We start from the raw sequence: 23,837 nt of genomic DNA on the forward strand, positions 1-23,837 counted from the left end.
GCCAAACTATCAGGACCCGAGGTGCTATCCAACCCTGGTAGATGAGATGAACCGGTACTTCAAGTCAATGACCGATACAGGCGCCGAACACGAAGCGTTCCAAGCCTTGCGCTAGAATAAAGGAGAGTCTAATGTAACATTCCACGCTCGATTGATCCAAAAGGTGCGCCTGTGCGGATACAGTTTGGCTGATCAAAACCGTTTCGTATTGGCTCAGCTGCTGAAAGGAATGCTGAATCGAAAGATAGCGGTAGCGGCGAGGACATATGGATATGACGCGGACTACGTCGTGCAAGCTGCAACGAGGGTCGAATCATATAAAACGGATGAGGAAGTCACCGAGCCCCATGTGTCAGATGTCCTTGCAATCGACCGTAAGCGGACTTTTAATAAGGATAGCAGTTTCCAACATAAATCCAAGAAAATAGAGGAGTTCAGAGGAACGGAAGCGAAAATTCCAAAAAGATTTTCTTCGGTACACCGCGTAGGGCGACGTTTCCGTTGCTGGAGGTGCGGGTTCACGTTCCACAATAGAGATAAGTGCCCCGCTTTGGAGAAGCGATGCAATTCATGTGGACGGGAGGGACATTATGCCAAGATGTGCCGCAATGACTCCAGGAAAAGCCGTGTCAACCAGGTTCAAGAGGATGAAGCCCGCAAAGATTTGCCTTAGGAATGGAAGAAAGACCCCATCGATGACCAGGTATAACTGAAAAGTAGATTTGTAATTTACACGAAAAAAATAAATAAAACACTTGAATTCGATAAACGCTTAAATCACATGTCATCCACGCACTCGATACAGTAGACGTTCGCTCGGTGCAAACGGTTTAACTGCAATGCTTTTTAACTGCAAGTCCGCTAAGTGCAACAATTTTGCAGTTATCGCACCGCTATCTGTCAAAAACGAAACGTCAATGGAGTTGCGATGTTTTTCAGATGCACTACAGCTGCATTGCGATGTTTTTGAGTGCATTCTGGCTGCGTCCAACAGCAATTGACAACTGTTTGACGGCTGTCAGACGTTGCAGTTAGCGAATTTCATTCGGTAACTGAAACGTAAACATGTTGCACTTATCGAACGTCTACTGTAGTCCCACAGACGACCCCAACACTATTACCTTTTTCTTCATTTAACTCCCCAACAGATAAATGCAATTGCATCTCTGCAAGATGCAATCGTCAGTTGTCGTCTCAGCTCGTCCAGCCCATATGACTTCTTGGTTGACTCGGGAGTGGACGTCAATATCATTGGTGGAAACGATTGGACGCTATTGGAGAAAGAATTTCGTTGCAAAAGAGCCCGATTGGAACCTATCGATCATTCCACAATTAGGGAGCTACGAGCATACGCGGCAGCAGCCCCAATGACGATACGTTGTGCGTTTAGGGCGGATGTTAAAGTTGTGAAGGCATCTAAACCAGTCATTTCAGGAGAGTTTCTTGTTGTGGACAAAGGACAGCGGTCTATTCTCGGGCGACATACAGCGAGTGCATTACGACTGTTGGAAGTTGGCCTTTCGGTTAACATTTGCGAAGGAACCTCTGGCTCAGACATTTTCCCCAAAATACCCGGAGTACGCATTAAATTCAGTGTCGATGCATCTGTTCCACCTGAAAAGAATGCGTACTATAAGGTCCCGGCGGCTTATCGGGATGCCGCCAGAATGCGTCTTGAAGATATGGAAGCGAAGGGGATAATTGAACGTGTCGTGAAGGCTCCTGAGTGAATAAGTGGCGTGTCGGCAGTGCCCAAGGGTAAAAATGACTTTCGACTGGTAGTTAATATGCGGGCTCCGAACAAGGCTATAAAGCGAGAGTACTTCCGCATGCCCTTGATCGACGAAATGAAGGTAAAACTCCATGGTGCGAGGTTCTTCACAAAGTTGGATTTGAGCAATGCATACTACCACTTAGAGCTTTGTAAGGAGTCCCGTGACCTTACGACATTCTTGTCGGAACACGGTATGTACCGATTCACCCGACTTATGTTTGGTGTGAATTGTGCACCTGAAATTTTTCAGGGCAATCAACAGATTTCGACCACCTACCAGCGTTTCCGAGCTGAAAAGTTTTTTGGGAATGGCTTCCTTCGTAAGCCCATATATAAAATACTTCACAAAAATCACGAGTGCACTCTGGACTGCGACTACTGCTAAAAACTGGGTTTGGGGTCCCGAGCAAGCATCAGCCTTCGAGACCGTCAAGGATCGAATAACTCGTTGCGCCACTACACTTGGATACTTTTCAGACAACTACAGAACAATCCTATACACCGATGCTTCTCCCAATGCCCTCGGCGCTGTCCTAGTTCAAGAAAGCCCCACCCGATCTCCACGCATCATAAGCTTTGCATCGAAAGCCCTCACGGCCACTGAGCAACGTTACGCACAGAATCAACGAGAAGCTTTGGCCACCGTGTGGGCCGTGGAACATTTTTCTTTTTATCTTCTTGGACGCCATTCCACCCTGCGAACCGATGCCCAGGGTGTTGCCTTCATACTAAACCGTTCCCGCGAAAGCTCAAAGAGAGCTCTGACTAGAGCAGACGGGTGGGCCCTTTGACTTAGCCCGTATAACTACAGCGTAGAATACATTCGCGGGCTCGACAACATCGCCGACCCACCATCCCGTTTGTATGTCGGCAATGATGAACCCTTTGACGATGAGCATAGTCCGTGGGAAATAGCAACACTAGAGGTGGACTCGTCTGGTTTCTTGACCGAAAATGAGCTTCGCGAAGAGACCGGCTTGGATACGACTTTACAAAGAGTGATCGACGCACTAGAAACTCAGATCTGGCCAAAGGAGTTGAAAAGGTATGAGAGCGAATCCAATGACCTGTCAATTCGCGATGGCATTTTAATAAAAAATGGCTGTGTCGTGGTACCGGACAAGCTAAGAAAAAAGGCACTAACCTTAGCTCATGATGGACATCCAATGGCCGCAAAGCTAAAAAGCATCCTACGTGAACGTGTATGGTGGCCAGGCCTAGCCGTCGATGCAGAGAATTGGGTGCAAACTTGCCAAATCTGCGCAACGAACGGTCGTCCGGAGAAACCAACACCGATGAGGCACATATTCGCGCCACAAGCTGTATGGGAAACTATAGCTTTAGATTTCAACGGCCCGTACGCTCGGTTTGGAGGTGTCTCAATTCTGCTAATCGTAGATTATCGGTCCAGGTAAACCCCAATCTTAAAAAAAATCATTAAATAAAATAATAATCATACCAAGGTAATCAATAATGATTAATTCCCCACAGATTCCTGTTTGCCCGACCAGTGAAGTCGACCAGTTTCGAGCAGACTAAACAAGTGCTAGGAGGAGTGTTTGAACGAGAGGGTTTTCCGAGATTCATTCGCTCTGATAACGGACCGCCATTCAACGGCGAAGATTACAAAAAGTACTGCTCCGAACGAGGAATCGAGACCCAATATTCCACTCCATTATTCCCGCAGCAGAACGGCCTCGTCGAAAACTATATGAAGCTCGTAAATAAGGCGATGGCAACAGCGGTGAGCAGGCTTGTCCGCACTGAGCGCATGAAGATTCTGCTCTTTTGATTTACACCACCAAAACCATCGTATTTATGCAATCTTCCTATCTTACCTGATAGAAGGATGTTTGAATATCCTAAATGTCATTTCGAACTGTCAAAAAATCGCACCGCAGTGCCGCACTGAGCGTACAAAGAGAAATTCACTGGGGTGAATTCACCCGGGTGAAATTCTCTTTGCACGCACACGGCGTGTGTATGGGAAAAGTTTATAACAAAAAAATGGGCATCGTAAAATTTTTCGCTATTCAAAAATAGAGGCTTTCAGTTTTCATTTGCAGGGTCCCTTAAAAAAATCCACCGAGGGATCCCGAACAACTTTTTCAGAATACTGTTTTTCCCCATACAAAATGCACGGTTCCAAATTAATCCCTATTTCTACTTAACAAACATACCCAATTTTTGTATGAAAAAGTTCCCCCGATGGAATATTTCGATGTTGGGCTTGAATGAAAGCTGGTAGCGTCAACTTTCACGTAGCGTAAAAATTAGCGATGCCCATTTTTTTGTAATAAATTTGTTCTACCAGACACACCGTGCGCACAGTGTGGCACTGCGGTGCGATTTTTTGACAGTTCGAAATGACATTTAGAATATTTCAACATCCTTCTATCAGGTAAGATAGGAAGATTGCTAAATACAATGGTTTAGAGGATGTAAATCAAAAGAGCAGAATTTTCATGCGCTGAGTGCGGACAAGCCTGGCGGTGAGTAATGGAATTTGCTTCAGAGAAGCGTTACGAACAGCCGTAAATGCGCACAATGCTGCATCCCATTCGGTTACTAGGGTACCACCTGAAGAAGTGATGCTTGGGCGGAAAATCAAGCGCCGACTCCCGTTGCTTCAACACACAAAGGCAAACTTTGATGAAGAACAGTTCAACCAGAGAGACCGCCTTGAGAAACTGAAGGCGAAGGAACGGGAGGACACTCGCAGGGGGGCCCGATCGTGTCGCGTTGGCCCAGGTGATACGGTAATTGTTGAACGATTAACGCGCACGAAGGGAGAAAGCAGATTCGATCCACAACGATTTACCTTTATACAAGAAGACAACGGAAGCCTTGTCCTGCAGAACGATCAAGGACAAACTTTGAAACGCCATGTCACACAGACAAAAAAGGTGATACAGTGGCGTGAAACCGAGCTAAAATCTAATGCAGACCACAACGATGACCATGTAACCGAACAATCACCAGCAGGACCACCAAGTCGGCCACAGAGGGCTAAATTACAACCAACTTACTTGAGGGACTATGTCCAGTCGCTTGAACATTAACGTCACAGTGCTGCATACCTATAAACATACGACTTCCAATTCGATTCTAACTACGATGTAATCCTGGAATAAATAGAAATAAAGCTGTTGCTACAAAACTACAGAGAAAGACTTTTTTGTGTCAGAATAATCCATTTTACGAGCCGATTTACGAATGAATGTTGACAGGAGGTAGCGTCCAATAACCCGTGAAAATCAATATCATCATCAACATTGTTGTCACAAAATGGCTCATTATAGATAAACGATACTCACATTTGATTTGGTAATTAATAAAGACAACCATTACTAATTACTGCCGCAATGAACTCTTAAACAGGTATTCTCTTTCGTGACACAACGATAAATAACACACGCTTAAACTGCTTCACGCATCGCATGTGTAACAGTTACTCACTGTGGAGCATCGCTGCAAATCCGGGAGAATGTGTGAAAATTATGTGTACGTCATACTCACGCCGTGAGCTGATGACCAGTTACACATTTTTGAGCTCCTGGCGTGCGTTGACAAACGCTCCAAAAAGCGAACGCTTGTCAATTTTTTACAACAAAAAATAAATAAAAAAAACATTTTGTCTCATTTTGCTGTCACAGTTGTGCTAAAAGTGAGGCTAAAAGTAAGTAATTTAAATAAAAATCATTAGAATTAATTAATTATATATAGTTTTTAACTCAATCAGGTGAAGAAATGCATCTTTGAGTTTCTTCGAGATGAAGAAATCACCGGAAGGCACCCGTTTCGGAACCGGCACGAGTTTAAGTAAGCGAGGAATTCCTGAAAGTATTTATAGAGGAATTCCTGAAGGGTTTTTAGGAGGAATTCCTTGAACAATATCTGCAGGAATTACTGGAGACATTTCTGGAGGCATTCTTTGAGGAATTTCTGGAGAAATATTTGGGGTTTCCTTGAAGAACTCGTTGAGGAATTTCCGAAGGAATTCCTGGAAAGTCTTTTTTTTGAGGAATTTCTGGAAAAAATAATGGATGAATCAACGGAGGAATTTCTGAAGAAATTCCTGGATATATTCCTAGAGGAATTCATGAAGGAATCCCTGTTGGAATTCCTTGAGGAATTTCTGGAAGAGTTCCAGGAGAAATTCCTCTAGGATTCTTAGAGGAATCCGTGGAGGTATTCCTGGAGGAATCCCTAGAGGATATTTTGGAGGCATTCAGGCAGAAATTCCTAGAGGGTTTCCCGGTGGAATCCTTGGAGGAATTCCTGAAGCAATCCCTGGAAGAATTTCTGGAGGTATTTCTGGAGGAATTCTTGAAGCGAGGTATTTCTGGAGGAAATTCTGATTCTTTGATGAATTTCTGGAGAAATATCTGGAGGAACTTCTCAAAGAATTTTGAAGGAATTCCTGAAGGAAAATCTGGATGATGTTTTGAGTAATTTCTGGAGAAACTCATGGGTGAATCCTATGGGAAGATTCAAATATTACGTCCATCATTTTTTCATCATTTTTTGGAATTTCTAGAACCCACCTCCCCCCCTCTGTCACGCTATTTTCCTATACCCAATACACGTACTGTCACACTTTTGTAGACCCCCCCCCTCCCCCAAATGTTGGACGTAATTTTTGAACGTTCCCTATGAGGAACTCTTCAAAAAATTCGTGGAGAAATTCATGGAGAAAAATCCTGGAGGAATCCATTGGAGAAACCCTGTAGCAGGAATCCCTAGAGGAAATCTGGGAGGAATTCTGGCAGAAATTCCTTGAGGATTTTCTGGAGAAATCCCTGTAGGAATTCTTGAAGGAATTACAGGAGGAATATCGGCGGGAGTTTATTGAGGAATTTCTGGATAAGTATTTGAGGCTTCCTGGAAGAATTCTTGGAGGAATGTCTGGAGAAACTCCTCGAGTAATTTCTGAAGGAAGTTCTGGAGGAATTTCTGAAGAAATTCCACAATTTCCACAGGAATTACCGTGGACATTCTCAAAGAAACTTCTGCAGAAATTTCCAAAAGCATCCAAAATTGCCGACAGCATTCCGAAAATGAAAAAAATTGGAATAGGATACACTGAGGCGATTTTCCGTATACTTTTTATGTGTGAAACTACATAATTTTTTGCAATTTGTGTTCACAAATAAATATTATATGTATATGTGAAACATAAAAATTATAAATAAATCCATTTATAAAAAATATGTTAAAATTCTAATAATAATTATTGGTAGCTATGCATATATTTTATGTGTGAGGTTTATGGTTTCTATTTGATATGAAAACATAATATTTATGCGATAAATTCAAATAAAAATCATATTTATCTTCATTTATTTATTGATTTGTTTATATTTCTCTTTGCGTATTCATTGTTTGGGTTAAAATGGTCAAAATGGTAAAAAGGGTCATAAACTAGTAGATGATTTGATGATCACGAATTGGCAATCGGTGAATCTGGCGTCGTCGCATTTGCTGGATTTGCTGCTCCGGGAAATATGGCTTTCACTCATGGCACATCTTTCGTCGAAGTGGCTACGGCGGTGATCGTACTAACCACATCACTGTCCCGTTTCTCGCCTAAACGGCAAGCTTTGTCCACGATGGAGCAGTTGACGACACAGCCGGAGTAGATAATGCCGTAGAATCCCTTCAATTCATCGACCCCCGTGCTGGGGGCGCTTCCTCCAGATCCTGCTCATCCAACATCGCTTCGATGTTTTGTTTATTCAGCTAACCCAAACTAATGCAAACTTGCAGACCTCCGCATAAAGGTTTTCTAAAAAGGATTGAAAATGTTCATTTATTGGAATTAAATTTGGCAGAATTACTTACGTTCCAAACTGGCGGCAGCGGCGCTTGCAGAATGTTTGACCGTTGCAAATTTGTTTGGCATCATAGCTTAAGCCAAACATTATAACTATAAGTGAAGTTCCATAATTTTTAACTATAACGAAGACTGTTATAATTATTATGTTTGCGCAAACATAAACGATAATGAGTCAAACTTACTACTTATTGACCAACTCATACAGCATAAAAAGCTCGACATGGTTTTCATAGCCACACACATAAAAATAATCATTCATAAGTCTTATGAATTTGAAGGTTGCCAACTACATAAACTATAAGTTTGAGTTTTTTTCGGTACACTGATAAAATTGCAAACGTAATGTTTATGTAGGTGAAACCTTTACGATTTATAAGACTTTATAATAGTTACTTTTAAATATGCTTACATCAATATTATAACAGCTTTATTGCTATCTATGCGGTGAACCATAACACATATATAAGGCAAAACTTCATATATATGTGGGCAAACTTAAAAAGTATAACTATTCTCCAATAGTTAAAAATTATGTGAATCCACATATAATTTTAAAGTTTCGCCGAATTGATTCAGGACCAAAACAACATCACTTTTCGCGCCAATCGGAAGCGTCGGGAAAGTCTTCTGCTTAGGCAGGTAACTATTTTTTCAAATTTCTCGATAAAATGTCTGCTTAAACCTTTATTTTTTGTTAATTTTATTTCTATCACAGCAAGAGACAGGCAGAGAAGCGAGCTACGGAGTGTTCCTTAAAAAATATTCCAATGATTCGTCCATATCCCGAGTGATAACGAAAGAGCCAGAGCATGACCCCGAGAGGTGTTCGTTATAGCCAGACTGCGATGCGATCTGTTCCGGCCAAGATAAGGGATGAGACAACCGAACTGGCCGCTGCCACCTACTCCGGACGATGATTACACCCAGGGCAACCGGACACTGATAAGGAGGAACCGTGAAGGCAAAAGCACTCAACCAGGAACCGGATCTGCAAAGACAAGCGCCAGAAATCCGGCGAAGAGCAGCAAGCGCAGTCGGACTTCCTTCCTCAGAAAAACTGGCCTGTACCGTTGATCCGTACTCTAGTCGAAGACCATATGGCATACAAGCACCATTATCTTTAAAATTCAGATAGATATTTAAGGAATGAATAAAATCCTTAATTAAATCAAAAACAAAACAAAATTTTATTCATTTTTCTTTTTTTATTTGTTTGCTCTTATATGAGGTTTGCTCATAATTATTATAAACTGCTCATGAATAAATATCATAACTCTCACACATAAATATGATTTATCACCTATATAGAATGTATTTACTTCAAGTCATAACTTTTAAATGTGAAAAGTCCTATAGAATTTATGTTTGCAGACATAATTTTTAAAGGTGATGCCAAATTGCAAAAAGTTATGTAGTTTCACACATAATAGTTATACGGAAAATTTCTTTGGTGTATATATAGGATCTTTATACAAACAATATTAACACTATATTTATAGATTTCTTGTGTTCAGAGAAAGGTAACCTTACCACCAGATGGTTTTTGGATCTGTTTATTGCCATGTTTTCTTTAAAAATCATCAGCTTACATTTCTACTTCTATGAGTAGATCAAGTTCAAATTATTTTTAGTTTCCTACGCAATGGCTCCTTTTCAAGTATCATGTTGCAGTTAGCAATGAAAATGACTAAAGCAAATCCACAAACATCTCATAAATAATGGTTTTATGGAAAGCCTCACAGCCCACCTTCCAACCATCCACCGGCGCGTTAAGAGTTTTCCCGCTGTTTTTGTTTGTGTTTTTTTTTTAAGCCATTTTATTTATTCTCCATTGTAGAGCCCTTAAAGCGGTCTTCTCACTTTACCGGGCCGGGACCGTGCCGGGCCCCGGTCATCGATTTCTTTCTAACGATATCTATGGCGTGCTTCTCATTAGCCCGGCCGGGGCCCAACCGAGCCCCGGCACGGTGTGATGTGAAACACGCCATAGTAATCCCATGTAAGAAATCGATGACCGGGGCCCGGCACGGTCCCGGCCCGGTGTAATGGGAATAGCCCTTAAACCGAAGGAGACGTGCCTCGAGTGCCTTAAAGCCGTAACATTGTGTTACACAAAGGACCAACTCACATCGGCTCCGTTCAAAAGCGAGAAACACAAACGAGGAGGAAGTGATTTTTTATTATGTTTATTGTTGTTTTCACGGCTTTGTTTTTGCTTCTCTCCGTAATACAAAAACCAGGTCACCTCCAGTCAGTGACTGCCTTTAGGCGATGGTCTTGGCGGTGGCCTCGTCATCAACGCTGGTTGGTTGTCGCAGCACAACAGCTGCCATTAGTATGCAGCTTTCTAATTAAGGAAGCGGAAATCGAATTTCTTTTTCCTTCCTTTGTCGTTGTTTTTTTTTATTCGCTCGCTGCCCTTGATGGAGAAGGTGGCCTTTGCTTCTTTCGCATCGCCGGCCGGACATAATCTCAACTCCCACGGAGAAGTGATAAAACACACGAAGCTTTGAACGACAGGTGGAGGGAAAACGATGGGCGGTAAGGACGGAGGATTTCTGGAATTGAATTAGGGACAATGATGATCCCTGAAGATTTTCTAAGATAATCAAAAACTTAAAGCATTTTAAATCAGTCTTTGAGCAGAATGCTGTCTAACACAGGAGAAGGAGATATTTTAAAACCCAAATAAACAAGTGTAATCGATGATTTGAAACAAATGGCATCTACGTTTCTCTCCGAAGATTCCGGAGAATCTCTCCGAAGATTCCGGAGAATCTCTCCGAAGATTCCAGAGGAATCTCTCCGAAGATTCCAGAGGAATCTCTCCGAAGATTCCAGAGGAATCTCTCCGAAGATTCCAGAGGAATCTCTCCGAAGATTCCAGAGGAATCTCTCCGAAGATTCCAGAGGAATCTCTCCGAAGATTCCAGAGGAATCTCTCCGAAGATTCCAGAGGAATCTCTCCGAAGATTCCAGAGGAATCTCTCCGAAGATTCCAGAGGAATCTCTCCGAAGATTCCAGAGGAATCTCTCCGAAGATTCCAGAGGAATCTCTCCGAAGATTCCAGAGGAATCTCTCCGAAGATTCCAGAGGAATCTCTCCGAAGATTCCAGAGGAATCTCTCCGAAGATTCCAGAGGAATCTCTCCGAAGATTCCAGAGGAATCTCTCCGAAGATTCCAGAGGAATCTCTCCGAAGATTCCAGAGGAATCTCTCCGAAGATTCCAGAGGAATCTCTCCGAAGATTCCAGAGGAATCTCTCCGAAGATTCCAGAGGAATCTCTCCGAAGATTCCAGAGGAATCTCTCCGAAGATTCCAGAGGAATCTCTCCGAAGTTTCCAGAGGAATCTCTCCGAAGATTCCAGAGCAATCTCTTCGAAGATTCTAGGGGAATCTCTCCAAAGATTCCAGAGGAATCTCTCCGAAAATTCCAGAGGAATCTTTTCGAAGATTCCAGGGGAATCTTTTCGAAGATTCCAGGGGAATCTCTTAGAAGAATCACTCCAATGTGACGGAAACATCTGAAAGCATTTTCATCGTTTATTTTTAGAATTCTAAAAGTAACTTTGCCCCAAAATAGCCGAATTGAAAGTTGCTCATTGTAAACTAGAAAGTCCAACAAAACCCAACCAAGAATTTGTCGACCCATTTGCCGAACGCCAAAGTGATTAACAAACCACAGAAAGCGCAAACAAAGCCATCATCATCGACTCATTTTCCGCCAGCAAGCGCGATGGAGAAGAGATTCCTCAAAATCTCGGCTGCCGATCAAATCCACCATCGAGCCAAGTTGTAAAGTAGGTACGCCTTTTCGGGAAACTATGGGAAACGGCAGGTTTGGGTTGGTGTACGTGTGGTCGTGGTGCTGGCGGTGGTTAGGTATTGGGCCGCTCCGATTTTGGAGAGGAATGTCCACAAACGAACCGTTCGCTGCTGCTGCTACCCACCCAGCGACCGACAGAGGGCAGTGACTGTGTTCTGCCTGCACTATACTGACTGTTGAGATGAGATGAGTGGCTGCTCTTGAAAACCAATTTTGTGGAATTTATTCGTTTTTCGCTTTGATGGTTTCATTAACTCGGTCGAGAGCAGTTGTTCTGTGGAAATTTGTGTTTTTCAATGGGGCTACTGATAGAATCAAAAATAAACAGAAATTGTGCGAAAACGAGGCAGCGAGTTTAGTGAATGGTTTGCCTCAAAGTTCGTCCATTGTTTCCATTGACACTATAAGCCTTTGCTTAATGAAGTTTAGTTTGTATTGATCTGTCAATTAGAATCTGCGAAAGGAGATTCTCCTGAAACACTGAAGGGAGATGCTCCTAAAACTCCGAAGGGAGATTCTCCTGAATCTCCGAAGGAAGATTCTCCTGAATCTCCGAAGGAAGATTCTCCTGAATCTCCGAAGGAAGATTCTCCTGAATCTCCGAAGGAAGATTCTCCTGAATCTCCGAAGGGTGATTCTCCTGAATCTCCAAAGGGAGGTTTTCCTGAATCTCCGTAGGGAGATTCTCCTGAATCTCCAAAGGGAGTTCCTCCTGAAACTCTGAAGGGAGATGCTCCTAAAACTCCGAAGGGAGATTCTCCTGAATCTCCGAAGGAAGATTCTCCTGAATCTCCGAAGGAAGATTCTCCTGAATCTCCGAAGGAAGATTCTCCTGAATCTCCGAAGGGTGATTCTCCTGAATCTCCAAAGGGAGGTTTTCCTGAATCTCCGTAGGGAGATTCTCCTGAATCTCCAAAGGGAGCTCCTCCTGAATTTTCGAAAGGAGATTCTCCTGAATCTCCGAAGGGAGATTCTCCTGAATCTCCGAAGGGAGATTCTCCTGAATCTCCGAAGGGAGATTCTCCTGAATCTCCGAAGGGAGATTCTCCTGAATCTCCGAAGGGAGATTCTCCTGAATCTCCGAAGGGAGATTCTCCTGAATCTCCGAAGGGAGATTCTCCTGAATCTCCGAAGGGAGATTCTCCTGAATCTCCGAAGGGAGATTCTCCTGAATCTCCGAAGGGAGATTCTCCTGAATCTCCAAAGGGAGATTCTCCTGAATCTCCGAAGGGAGATTCTCCTGAATCTCCAAAGGGAGATTCTCCTGAATCTCCGAAGGGAGATTCTCCTGAATCTCCGAAGGGAGATTCTCCTGAATCTCCGAAGGGAGATTCTCCTGAATCTCCGAAGGGAGATTCTCCTGAATCTGCGAAGGGAGATTCTCCTGAATCTCCGAAGGGAGATTCTCCTGAATCTCCGAAGGGAGATTCTCCTGAATCTCCGAAGGGAGATTCTCCTGAATCTCCGAAGGGAGATTCTCCTGAATCTCCGAAGGGAGATTTTCCTGAATCTCCGAAGGGAGATTTTCCTGAATCTCCGAAGGGAGATTCTCCTGAATCTCCGAAGGGAGATTCTCCTGAATCTCCGAAGGGAGATTCTCCTGAATCTCCGAAGGGAGATTCTCCTGAATCTCCGAAGGGAGATTCTCGTGAATCTCCAAAGGGAGATTCTCCTGAATCTCCGAAGGGAGATTCTCCTGAATCTCCGAAGGGAGATTCTCCTGAATCTCCGAAGGGAGATTCTCCTGAATCTCCGAAGGGAGATTCTCCTGAATCTCCGAAGGGAGATTCTCCTGAATCTCCGAAGGGAGATTCTCCTGAATCTCCGAAGGGAGATTCTCCTGAATCTCCAAAGGGAGATTCTCCTGAATCTCCGAAGGGAGATTCTCCTGAATCTCCGAAGGGAGATTCTCCTGAATCTCCGAAGGGAGATTCTCCTGAATCTCCGAAGGGAGATTCTCCTGAATCTCCGAAGGGAGGTTCTCCTGAATCTCCGAAGGGAGATTCTCCTGAATCTCCGAAGGGAGATTCTCCTGAATCTCCGAAGGGAGATTCTCCTGAATCTCCGAAGGGAGATTCTCCTGAATCTCCGAAGGGAGATTCTCCTGAATCTCCGAAGGGAGATTCTCCTGAATCTCCGAAGGGAGATTCTCCTGAATCTCCGAAGGGAGATTCTCCTGAATCTCCGAAGGGAGATTCTCCTGAATCTCCGAAGGGAGATTCTCCTGAATCTCCGAAGGGAGATTCTCCTGAATCTCCGAAGGGAGATTCTCCTGAATCTCCGAAGGGAGATTCTCCTGAATCTCCGAAGGGAGATTCTCCTGAATCTCCGAAGGGAGATTCTCCTGAATCTCCAAAGGGAGATTCTCCTGAATCTCCGAAGGGAGATTCTCCTGAATCTCCAAAGGGAGATTCTCCTGAATCTCCGAAGGGAGATTCTCCTGAATCTCCGAAGGGAGATTCTCCTGAATCTCCGAAGGGAGATTCTCCTGAATCTCCGAAGGGAGATTCTCCTGAATCTCCGAAGGGAGATTCTCCTGAATCTCCGAAGGGAGATTCTCCTGAATCTCCGAAGGGAGATTCTCCTGAATCTCCGAAGGGAGATTCTCCTGAATCTCCGAAGGGAGATTCTCCTGAATCTCCGAAGGGAGATTCTCCTGAATCTCCGAAGGGAGATTCTCCTGAATCTCCGAAGGGAGATTCTCCTGAATCTCCGAAGGGAGATTCTCCTGAATCTCCGAAGGGAGATTCTCCTGAATCTCCGAAGGGAGATTCTCCTGAATCTCCGAAGGGAGATTTTCCTGAATCTCCGAAGGGAGATTTTCCTGAATCTCCGAAGGGAGATTCTCCTGAATCTCCGAAGGGAGATTCTCCTGAATCTCCGAAGGGAGATTCTCCTGAATCTCCGAAGGGAGATTCTCCTGAATCTCCGAAGGGAGATTCTCCTGAATCTCCGAAGGGAGATTCTCCTGAATCTCCGAAGGGAGATTCTCCTGAATCTCCGAAGGGAGATTCTCCTGAATCTCCGAAGGGAGATTCTCCTGAATCTCCGAAGGGAGATTCTCCTGAATCTCCGAAGGGAGATTCTCCTGAATCTCCGAAGGGAGATTCTCCTGAATCTCCAAAGGGAGATTCTCCTGAATCTCCGAAGGGAGATTCTCCTGAATCTCCGAAGGGAGATTCTCCTGAATCTCCGAAGGGAGATTCTCCTGAATCTCCAAAGGGAGTTTCTCCTGAATCTCCGAAGGGAGATTCTCCTGAATCTCCGAAGGGAGATTCTCCTGAATCTCCGAAGGGAGATTCTCCTGAATCTCCGAAGGGAGAGTCTCCTGAATCTCCGAAGGAAGAGTCTCCTGAATCTCCGAAGGGAGATTCTCCTGAATCTCCGAAGGGAGATTCTCCTGAATCTCCGAAGGGAGATTCTCCTGAATCTCCGAAGGGAGATTCTCCTGAATCTCCGAAGGGAGATTCTCCTGAATCTCCAAAGGGAGTTTCTCCTGAATCTCCGAAGGGAGATTCTCCTGAATCTCCGAAGGGAGATTCTCCTGAATCTCTGAAGGGTGATTCTCCTGAATCTCCGAAGGGAGATTCTCCTGAATCTCCGAAGGGAGATTCTCCAGAATCTCCGAAGGGAGATTCTCCTGAATCTCCGAAGGGAGATTCTCCTGAATCTTCGAAGGGAGATTCTCCTGAATCTCCGAAGGGAGATTCTCCTGAATCTCCGAAGGGAGATTCTCCTGAATCTCCGAAGGGAGATTCTCCTGAATCTCCGAAGGGAGATTCTCCTGAATCTCCGAAGGGAGATTCTCCTGAATCTCCGAAGGGAGATTCTCCTGAATCTCCGAAGGGAGATTCTCCTGAATCTCCGAAGGGAGATTCTCCTGAATCTCCGAAGGGAGATTCTCCTGAATCTCCGAAGGGAGATTCTCCTGAATCTCCGAAGGGAGATTCTCCTGAATCTCCGAAGGGAGATTCTCCTGAATCTCCGAAGGGAGATTCTCCTGAATCTCCGAAGGGAGATTCTCCCGAAACTCCGAAGGGAGATTCTCCTGAATCTCCGAAGGGAGATTCTCCTGAATCTCCGAAGGGAGATTCTCCTGAATCTCCGAAGGGAGATTCTCCTGAATCTCCGAAGGGAGATTCTCCTGAATCTCCGAAGGGAGATTCTCCTGAATCTCCGAAGGGAGATTCTCCTGAATCTCCGAAGGGAGATTCTCCTGAATCTCCGAAGGGAGATTCTCCTGAATCTCCGAAGGGAGATTCTCCTGAATCTCCGAAGGGAGATTCTCCTGAATCTCCGAAGGGAGATTCTCCTGAATCTCCGAAGGGAGATTCTCCTGAATCTCCGAAGGGAGATTCTCCTGAATCTCCGAAGGGAGATTCTCCTGAATCTCCGAAGGGAGATTCTCCTGAATCTCCGAAGGGAGATTCTCCTGAATCTCCGAAGGGAGATTCTCCTGAATCTCCGAAGGGAGATTCTCCTGAATCTCCGAAGGGAGATTCTCCTGAATCTCCGAAGGGAGATTCTCCTGAATCTCCAAAGGGAGTTTCTCCTGAATCTCCGAAGGGAGATTCTCCTGAATCTCCGAAGGGAGATTCTCCTGAATCTCCGAAGGGAGATTCTCCTGAATCTCCGAAGGGAGAGTCTCCTGAATCTCCGAAGGAAGAGTCTCCTGAATCTCCGAAGGGAGAGTCTCCTGAATCTCCGAAGGGAGATTCTCCTGAATCTCCGAAGGGAGATTCTCCTGAATCTCCGAAGGGAGATTCTCCTGAATCTCCGAAGGGAGATTCTCCTGAATCTCCGAAGGGAGATTCTCCTGAATCTCCGAAGGGAGATTCTCCTGAATCTCCGAAGGGAGATTCTCCTGAATCTCCGAAGGGAGATTCTCCTGAATCTCCGAAGGGAGATTCTCCTGAATCTCCGAAGGGAGATTCTCCTGAATCTCCGAAGGGAGATTCTCCTGAATCTCCGAAGGGAGATTCTCCTGAATCTCCGAAGGGAGAGTCTCCTGAATCTCCGAAGGAAGAGTCTCCTGAATCTCCGAAGGGAGAGTCTCCTGAATCTCCGAAGGGAGATTCTCCCGAATCTCCGAAGGGAGATTCTCCCAAATCTCCGAAGGGAGGTTCTTCCGAATCTCCGAAGGGAGATTCTCCCGAATCTCCGAAGGGAGATTCTCCTGAATCTCCGAAGGGAGATTCTCCTGAATCTCCAAAGGGAGTTTCTCCTGAATCTCCGAAGGGAGATTCTCCTGAATCTCCGAAGGAAGAGTCTCCTGAATCTCCGAAGGGAGAGTCTCCTGAATCTCCGAAGGGAGATTCTCCTGAATCTCCGAAAGGAGATTCTCCCAAATCTCCGAAGGGAGGTTCTTCCGAATCTCCGAAGGGAGATTCTCCTGTGGGTGTCTTCTTGTGGGCTTCGTGGCCGTGCGGTTAGCGGCGGCAGTCGTCTAGGCGTATCGTAAGCCAGGGAGTGTGGGTTCGATTCCCGCTCCAGTCGGTGGAAACTTTTCGTCAAACGAAAAATTCATCACTGGGCCACTGGGTGTTCTGTGTTGTCCGTTGTCTAGTATAAGTAATGTGTTCAGTCTGTGCAGCCTCTGGCTGAAGACGGTGTGAATTGTCTTTTTTTTATTGTCTTTTGAATCTCCGAAGGGAGATTTTCCTGAATCATCGAAGGGAGATGCTCTAGCATCCCCGAATGGAATTTTTTTGAGAAATTCTGGAGAAAGAATCATCCAGTTTTATTCAAATTGTATTTGGCCGTCAATTCTGATGAGGTTTCAACTTGTTTCATAAAGTATATCATCAGACCTTATGCGTCTTAGCTTCATCTAAACAATTGACATGTAGTTTACGAAGCTCTGGATAGATGAAGACATTATCCTAGACGCCAACTTGCATGAAGCCGGATCAGATAAAAAATCAATAAAAAGACAACTCTATGGCAGTTTGTCATCCACACTTACGCACATACCCTCACCCACACACACATACATGCACACAAATAGGCGACGGCAATGATTTCATCCATTGCCTTGTCCCGCCGCCTGGTAATGACAGATTTCACAACCCATTACCCTCCAACCGATAAAGGCCGTACGTACGTCCTACAAACATTGGACCTCACCACAGTCAATTGTTTGGGCGATAGACGTACCCCACCTCCATCCCTATGACTGTGTCGATTCGAGTTCGGTCCTTCCTCCTTCTCCAGCGCTCCCGCCCACAAAAGTCCACAAGGCGTCGAGAAGAATGGACTTTCTTCCGCCGCCGTCATCGTCATTACCCATCATTATCGCCTGGCTTTCCGACGACAACACGGCCGAGGACGGCTTCACCATCGCGCCGCGTCGTCATGGCTGACGTAGCGGAACATCCAGCAAGACAAGCGAATAAGAGCCGTTTAGTAGCGATTGCCCGCCCCATCATATCATGTGAAGGTGTGAATGTATGTGTGTATGTGTCCCGGAACCTGGTGGAGTATCGAGCCGGAGCAAAACAATCACCAGCTATTTGCGAGGCACGGAAGGTTGAAATGGCACCGACTAGCCATGTCGGAGAATGATGGTGGGTAATTGGGCCAAATTGTTCCGGGTCTTTCTGCGAGACGGAATGTGGCCGAAAGAAGGAAAGTGAGTTATAGCTACATGAATAGAGCGCAAACATTCCTTTGAAAATGATTGACTGTTCAAAGATACTTCGCAAACATTGACTCAGACAATTTTGAGTCAAATGAAATGTTGTAAGGAATGCATACTTATATCTCACTGAAGACCGGCAATGCACTCCGGAGATCGCAAGAAATTCGTTTCGAAAAATTCCCAGGAATCTCTCCGGACATTCCGAGATTGCGGGGAATCTCTCCCGGAGATTTCGGGGAATCTCTCCAGGAGATTCCACGGAATTTCTCTAAATTCTCAGAATTCCTATGATATCAATTTGTCCCATGCTGAAATTTTTGAATTAAGCAGTCCCTTAATCAATCACTATTATAAATCAGTTCCACTACAGATTAGAAGTGAGAACTTCTCACTCCTAATCTGTTGTGGGTCTGCTTTATTTGCTGAGAAGTGAGCAATACTGAGTAAGGAGAGAGCAATGAAAAGTAAAGAATGTGCAGTGTACAATATGAAGTGAGCAGCGAATAGTGAGTAGTTGGAAGAAGCTGTGAGGAGTAATCAGTGAAGGGTGAAGGGTTTGGACAGTGAGAAGTGAATAGTGAAGAATAAGCATTGAAAACTGAGGAGTGAGAAGTGTGCAGTGAGGAGTGAGAAGTGAAAACTCACTTCTCACCCCTTATTGTTCACTGCTCACTTTTTATTCGTCATTTCTCGATCCTCTTTTTCATCAGAATCATTACCTGGCAACACTCCTGGTTTCTCACTTTTCACTGCTCACTCCTCACAACTCACTTCTCACTGCTTCAAACTCTTCACTGCTCATTCCTGGTTGCACACTTCTCACTCCTCAGTTTTCGAAACGCATTCCTCACTGCTCACTTTTCACTTCCAACTGCCCACACTACTCATTGGTAACTCACTGGTTACAACTATGCTGCTGCAATGAGTAGTTCAATAAGGTCCTCAAAAACTCCCTTGAGTACAGGTGATCGAATCTACAAATGTAACAAGTGATCTCTCGTTGGATCGCAAATAAGGTTTGTATTCATCCCTTGTATTCTACTGGAACGCCTTCGAACCCATTAGAAACCCTACTAAATCATTTGGAAATCCCCTGAAACCTATCGAAACGTACTGAAACCACCTCAGACCCCCATAATTTTCCCTTAACCCCTACTTGTGTCTCCCGAAAGCCCTAAAACCACCTGAAATCCACTGAAACGACATCAATCCCCTCAGAAACCCCCTGAAACAATACTGAAGCACCCTGAAACCCCAGTAACCCTCTGGAAACTCCCTTTGAATACCCCTGTAATCAACGGAAACCCCTAGATACCCTTCAGAAACCCCTGTGACTCCTGTAGCCATCCCTTCAACTCTACTGAAGCCCCCTGAAATCCACTGAAATGCCTTGAAACCTCTTTGTAATCCCATGAAGCTCTCATGAAAACCCTCCGGAGCCCCCTGGAATCCCGCAAAAATTCCCTGAAACGTCCTTAATCTCTCTGAAACCTTCTGGAGCACTCATGGAAGCATGATACCCGTGCACCCCGACCCATTGTCTAAATAGAAGGGTAGATGCACCTACATCACAGCTACGGAGAATGTCTCCCGAGACATCTCCAGAAAATGTATCCACAAATTTTGGACAATCTCTCTGATGAACCCGGAACAAATCGTCGGTTTCCTGCAATAGGGGCACAACTCAAAAAATGTGAATTTTCAGAATAAGCGTTTGAAAACTGGCAATCATGAAGCACCTCCTGCAAATTCACTTATTTCTCTCATCATTTGACAAAAGTAAACAAATTTTGACTGTTGTATCATTGAAAGGGGCTGAAGGACTATCTGTTTCATGAATTTTTGACAACTATTTTTCAACGACTATTGAAAAAGTTGACTGATTTTGAGTTGTGCCCTTACTGCGGAAAATTGGTGAAAATGCCCAAATCTCGCGTTTCACAACGAATTTTGGAACGGGTCTTTGTGAGATGAAATTTTACATAGTTTTTCATCATTTGCCATCAAAATCTCAAAAATGACAAATTTTGAGTTGTGCCCCTATTGCAGGAAACCGACGAAATATGATCAGCATCGGGCAAGCTCTCTAGAGATCCCTGAGCTCACCGTTATCTCTTCCGGAGATTTCTTTACTTTCTGATCACTCCCGACAATCACCTTTTTCAGAAGATTTCTGAGAATCTCTTCCAGGAGGTTCTTGGGAATTTCTTCCAGGAGAGTCCAAAAATATTCTTCTGGATGATCCGGGGAATCTCTTCAGGGCAACTGAAGTATCTCCAAAGATTTTGTACAATCTGAAGAAAATCCTTACCATCTCTGAAGAGATTCGTTTGAATATCCAAAGAGATTGCCCAGAGGCTCTGGAGAGATTGACCAGAACTTCTGGAGAGATTGCCCAAATTCTCTGGAGAAACTGCCCTGAATTTCTGGAGAGATCACCTAGAATCTCTAGAGGGATTGCCAAGAATTTCTGAACTGACTTATAATCTCGGAAGCGATGGTTCAGAATAGCTGAAGAGATATTCCAGAATCTCTCGAGAGATTGCCCATAATCTCTAGAAAGATTACCTAGAATCTCTGGGGAGATTGTCCAGAATCCCTTAAGAAATTGTCCAGAATCGCTGAAGAGATTGCCCAAAATCTCTGGAGAAATTTCACAGAATCCGTGGAGAAATTGCCCGGAATCTCTCGAGAGATTGCCAAGAATATATGAAGAGATTGCCCAGAAACTCTGAAGTGATTTCCCAGAATATCTGAAGAGATTGCCCAAAATCTCCAGATAGATTACCCAGAGTCCCTGAAGAGATTGCTCAAAATCTCAGAAGAGATTGCCCCGAATCTCTAAGAAAACTGCCCAAAATCTCTGGCATGACTTTCCAGAATCTCTGATGAGGTTGCCCAGAGTTTCAAAAGAGGTTGTCCAAAATCCCTAAAGAAAATGCCAAAATCTCTTAGGAGATTGTCCAGAATCTCTAAAGAAATTCCCAAGATGAACTAACCTCGTAATAAAAATCTCGTTAATAAAGATAAAAAAAATAGCTCTGGATAAATTGCCCAAAATCTCTCGAGAGATTTTCCAGAATCTCCGTAGAGCTTGTTCTGAATCACAGGTGCTTTTGCCAATCTCTCCAAAGATGCTGGCCAATCTCTCCAGAAGTTTTGGCCAATCCTTCCAAAGATTCTGAAGAATCTCTGCAGGAATACGGACATCTACCCACAGCTGCTGGAAAATCACTTCAAAAATTCTGGACATTCTCTCCAGAGATTTTGAATAATCTTTCCAGAGATTCAAGCCAACTCTACAGCAATTCAAGGCAATCTCTTCAGAGATTCTGGACAATCTCTTCAGAAATATTGAATAATCTCTCATCTGGATAATATCTCCAAAGGTTCTGGGTAATTCTTCTGGTGAATCTCTTCGGAGATTCTGGGGAATCTCTTCGGAGATTCTGGGGAATCACTCCGGAGATTCTGGGGAATCTCTCTGGAGATTCTGGGGAATCTCTCTGGAGATTCTGGGGAATCTCTCCGGAGATTCTGGGGAATCTCTCCGGAGATTCTGGGGAATCTCTCCGGAGAGATACTGGGGAATCTCTCCGGAGAGATACTGGGGAATCTCTCCGGAGAGATACTGGGGAATCTCTCCGGAGAGATACTGGGGAATCTCTCCGGAGATTCTGGGGAATCTCCCCGGAGATTCTGGGGAATCTCCCCGGAGATTCTGGGGAATCTCCCCGGAGATTCTGGGGAATCTCCCCGGAGATTCTGGGGAATCTCCCCGGAGATTCTGGGGAATCTCCCCGGAGATTCTGGGGAATCTCCCCGGAGATTCTGGGGAATCTCCCCGGAGATTCTGGGGAATCTCCCCGGAGATTCTGGGGAATCTCCCCGGAGATTCTGGGGAATCTCCCCGGAGATTCTGGGGAATCTCCCCGGAGATTCTGGGGAATCTCCCCGGAGATTCTGGGGAATCTCCCCGGAGATTCTGGGGAATCTCCCCGGAGATTCTGGGGAATCTCCCCGGAGATTCTGGGGAATCTCCCCGGAGATTCTTGGGAATCTCCCCGGAGATTCTGGGGAATCTCTCCGGAGATTCTGGGGAATCTCCCCGGAGATTCTTGGGAATCTCCCCGGAGATTCTGGGGAATCTCTCCGGAGATTCTGGGGAATCTCCCCGGAGATTCTGGGGAATCTCCCCGGAGATTCTGGGGAATCTCCCCGGAGATTCTGGGGAATCTCCCCGGAAATTCTGGGGAATCTCCCCGGAGATTCTGGGGAATCTCCCCGGAGATTCTGGGAAATCTCCCCGGAGATTCTGGGGAATCTCCCCGGAGATTCTGGGGAATCTCCCCGGAGATTCTGGGGAATCTCCCCGGAGATTCTGGGGAATCTCCCCGGAGATTCTGGGGAATCTCCCCGGAGATTCTGGGGAATCTCCCCGGAGATTCTGGGGAATCTCCCCGGAGATTCTGGGGAATCTCCCCGGAGATTCTGGGGAATCTCCCCGGAGATTCTGGGGAATCTCCCCGGAGATTCTGGGAAATCTCCCCGGAGATTCTGGGAAATCTCCCCGGAGATTCTGGGGAATCTCCCCGGAGATTCTGGGGAATCTCCCCGGAGATTCTGGGAAATCTCCCCGGAGATTCTGGGAAATCTCCCCGGAGATTCTGGGGAATCTCCCCGGAGATTCTGGGGAATCTCCCCGGAGATTCTGGGGAATCTCCCCGGAGATTCTGGGGAATCTCCCCGGAGATTCTGGGGAATCTCCCCGGAGATTCTGGGGAATCTCCCCGGAGATTCTGGGGAATCTCCCCGGAGATTCTGGGGAATCTCCCCGGAGATTCTGGGGAATCTCCCCGGAGATTCTGGGGAATCTCCCCGGAGATTCTGGGGAATCTCCCCGGAGATTCTCGGGAATCTCCCCGGAGATTCTGGGGAATCTCCCCGGAGATTCTGGGGAATCTCCCCGGAGATTCTGGGGAATCTCCCCGGAGATTCTGGGGAATCTCCCCGGAGATTCTGGGGAATCTCCCCGGAGATTCTGGGGAATCTCCCCGGAGATTCTGGGGAATCTCCCCGGAGATTCTGGGGAATCTCCCTGGAGATTCTGGGGAATCTCCCTGGAGATTCTGGGGAATCTCCCTGGAGATTCTGGGGAATCTCCCCGGAGATTCTGGGGAATCTCCCCGGAGATTCTGGGGAATCTCCCCGGAGATTCTGGGGAATCTCCCCGGAGATTCTGGGGAATCTCCCCGGAGATTCTGGGGAATCTCCCCGGAGATTCTGGGGAATCTCTCCGGAGATTCCGGGGAATCTCTCCGGAGTTTCTGGAGAATCTCCCCGGAGATTCTGGGGAATCTCCCCGGAGATTCTGGGGAATCTCCCCGGAGATTCTGGGGAATCTCCCCGGAGATTCTGGGGAATCTCCCCGGAGATTCTGGGGAATCTCCCCGGAGATTCTGGGGAATCTCCCGGAGATTCTGGGGAATCTCTCCCGGAATTTCTAAAAAGTTTATCAGAAATTTTGGATAGGCACTGTAGTTTACGGAAAATGTCTTTAGAATTTCAGAAGAATCTCTCCGGAGGTTCAATAGATTCGTAGTCTCGCAAGTAGCTACTCCCAAACTTTGGAGTGAGAATATACCGAAGCTTGTAATGCATCCTTACAACAGTTCAGCACAGAAAAGGATACGCACATTCGAAGCAGTACATTCATCACGTGTTCACAGCCAACGTTCGAGACGTACTACATTTGA

The 23,837-nt window shown here is 45.4% G+C and overlaps 1 protein-coding gene across 1 annotated transcript; it reads left to right on the forward strand.

Annotated features, from left to right (window-relative positions):
• Positions 1–1,787: 1,787 nt before the first annotated feature.
• On the forward strand, positions 1,788–23,837 carry LOC134288551 (uncharacterized protein K02A2.6-like). The gene is made up of 4 exons (XM_062853735.1): positions 1,788–1,965; positions 2,990–3,185; positions 3,266–3,518; positions 23,754–23,837. The coding sequence occupies exons 1-4, from the start codon at positions 1,788–1,790 to the stop codon at positions 23,835–23,837; spliced, it is 711 nt and encodes a 236-aa protein (XP_062709719.1).

The sequence above is a fragment of the Aedes albopictus genome, chromosome 1 (assembly GCF_035046485.1).
Source record: "Aedes albopictus strain Foshan chromosome 1, AalbF5, whole genome shotgun sequence".
NCBI lineage: Eukaryota > Metazoa > Arthropoda > Insecta > Diptera > Culicidae > Aedes > Aedes albopictus.

Excerpts from the sequence above, each read along its gene's own strand:
- LOC134288551 (XM_062853735.1), top strand. The coding sequence starts at position 1,788 with ATGCGGGCTCCGAACAAGGCTATAAAGCGAGAGTACTTCCGCATGCCC. Across the intron at positions 1,966-2,989 it reads GACATTCTTGTCGGAACACG|GCCTAGCCGTCGATGCAGAG; the intron begins GTATGTACCGAT and ends TATGGTGGCCAG. Across the intron at positions 3,186-3,265 it reads ATCGTAGATTATCGGTCCAG|ATTCCTGTTTGCCCGACCAG; the intron begins GTAAACCCCAAT and ends AATTCCCCACAG.